Source organism: Nannospalax galili, unplaced genomic scaffold (assembly GCF_000622305.1).
Source record: "Nannospalax galili isolate Female #2095 unplaced genomic scaffold, S.galili_v1.0 scaffold29006, whole genome shotgun sequence".
NCBI classification, from domain to species: Eukaryota; Metazoa; Chordata; class Mammalia; order Rodentia; family Spalacidae; genus Nannospalax; species Nannospalax galili.
This window is the reverse complement of record NW_008355251.1, coordinates 1,082-2,579: the sequence shown is the minus strand read 5'-3', so window position 1 is coordinate 2,579 and position 1,498 is coordinate 1,082. Positions and strand designations below refer to the sequence as shown.

General features: G+C 48.7%; 1 protein-coding gene across 1 annotated transcript in view; it reads left to right on the top strand.

Moving 5' to 3' along the window:
- Window positions 1-130: 130 nt before the first annotated feature.
- LOC103749432 (radial spoke head 14 homolog) overlaps window positions 131-1,498 on the top strand; it is a gene marked incomplete at both ends in the record, with an annotated part of 2,196 nt that continues 828 nt past the window's right edge. The window contains one exon of the mRNA XM_008852318.1: window positions 131-356. Within this exon, the coding sequence (XP_008850540.1) occupies window positions 131-356 (226 nt within the window). The remainder of the gene's footprint in view (window positions 357-1,498) is intronic.

Here is a 1,498-nt window from a genome sequence, read left to right as displayed (position 1 = left end):
TGTGCCCATGGGCTCCTGCAGCTGCCCAGGCCTCTGCCTGTTCCTCCTATCAATCCACCCCACCTCGGCAGACCAGTCAGCATTGGGGAAGGGAATGTTGAATCCCCAATGCCTTTTTCCTGTTCTGCAGGGGCCCAGGGCATTGTCAAGAGCGGCCTGATCCCCTCACTGGTGTGGAAGCTTCAGAAGGAGGAGAAGAACATTCAGGAACTCATCCTGGATATCCTGGCACCATGTCTGCAGGAAGATGCCACTGAGGCACTGGACAGCCACGCTGTGCCCTGTCTTAAGGAGAAGCTCCTTAGTGATAATGCTGAGATTCGCAGCAAGGCTGCTCGGGCACTTATTGCCATCAGGTGAGGCCTGTTCTGGGGGGACTGAGTGACTACTTCCTTGAGTTTCTGTTGAAGCCCAGAGGAGGCCTGCTGACCTAGCAGTAGATCAGCAGTAGGACTTTGCTCAGCTGGGTCTGCTCCAGAGCCCAAGGGATCCTCTGGCTTCTTTGTGCCCTGGGGACAGGGAGGGTGTTGGGTTAGAGGAGGGCTATTTCTCCAAGCATGGCTATTATCACTGGCTTGAGATTGTCCTATATCCTAGGAAACTTCCCCTCACCTCAATCCTGGACAAACCTATCTCATTGGTTACTCCTCTATGAGGAAGACAAGGAGGAGAACTCCAGTGATAATAATGGTAGCCGTGGTCAGTGAGTGCTCAAACATGCCAGACATTGCCTGTAAATGAACAGTTAGATAACTATCAAGGAAGGAGATGTCTCCCTTTAGAGGTGAGGAAACAAAGGCATGAGCTCATTAGTTACTTGCTTAAGTTCATATACTATTACAGTCTAAATCCTGGCCTAGAAATGGAGGAAGCACAGAGCCCCGTCCCCACCAACACTCAGCCCTGTATCCCCAGTTCCCTTGTAGCCCATGCTTCGCCTGTGGCTATATCCCCTCATTGGGGAGACTCTTGCCTTCCCCTAGTCTTGGTTTTCCTTATGTGGGAGTCTTGCTAGAGACCTGGGCCAGTATTTCTACATGTGTAGTTCTGCCTTGCCCTGGGGTGCTTGTTAGGACATATATTTTCAATCCCACCCAGAACCAGAACTCTCAGGTCTTTGCTCAGGGGTCCCCATCCAGTGAAGCTCTGAAGACAGAATCTTGTGGCAGTAGCATTATCTTTTCAATAGTATTCTATTTGGAATGACAGGATTCTATCCCAAACAAATTCAGCCCTGTCTTAGTGCCACCAGTCCATACACAGAAACAAATTATAAGCTCACCTTTCTGTCAGATGATTAACTGAAACACTTTATTCTCAGGGTAGTAGATGTATTTTTGTTTGTCATAGGATATGACCAAGGAAAGATACTTTTTCTCTCCCAGTCTGCCTTCAAGATTCTCAACTATAGCCAGAATGATCTGATTACTCAGAGTTTGTCTACCCACATAAGAAATTGCCAAAGGTGAGAAGCACCATGCCCTTGGAGTGGCTCATC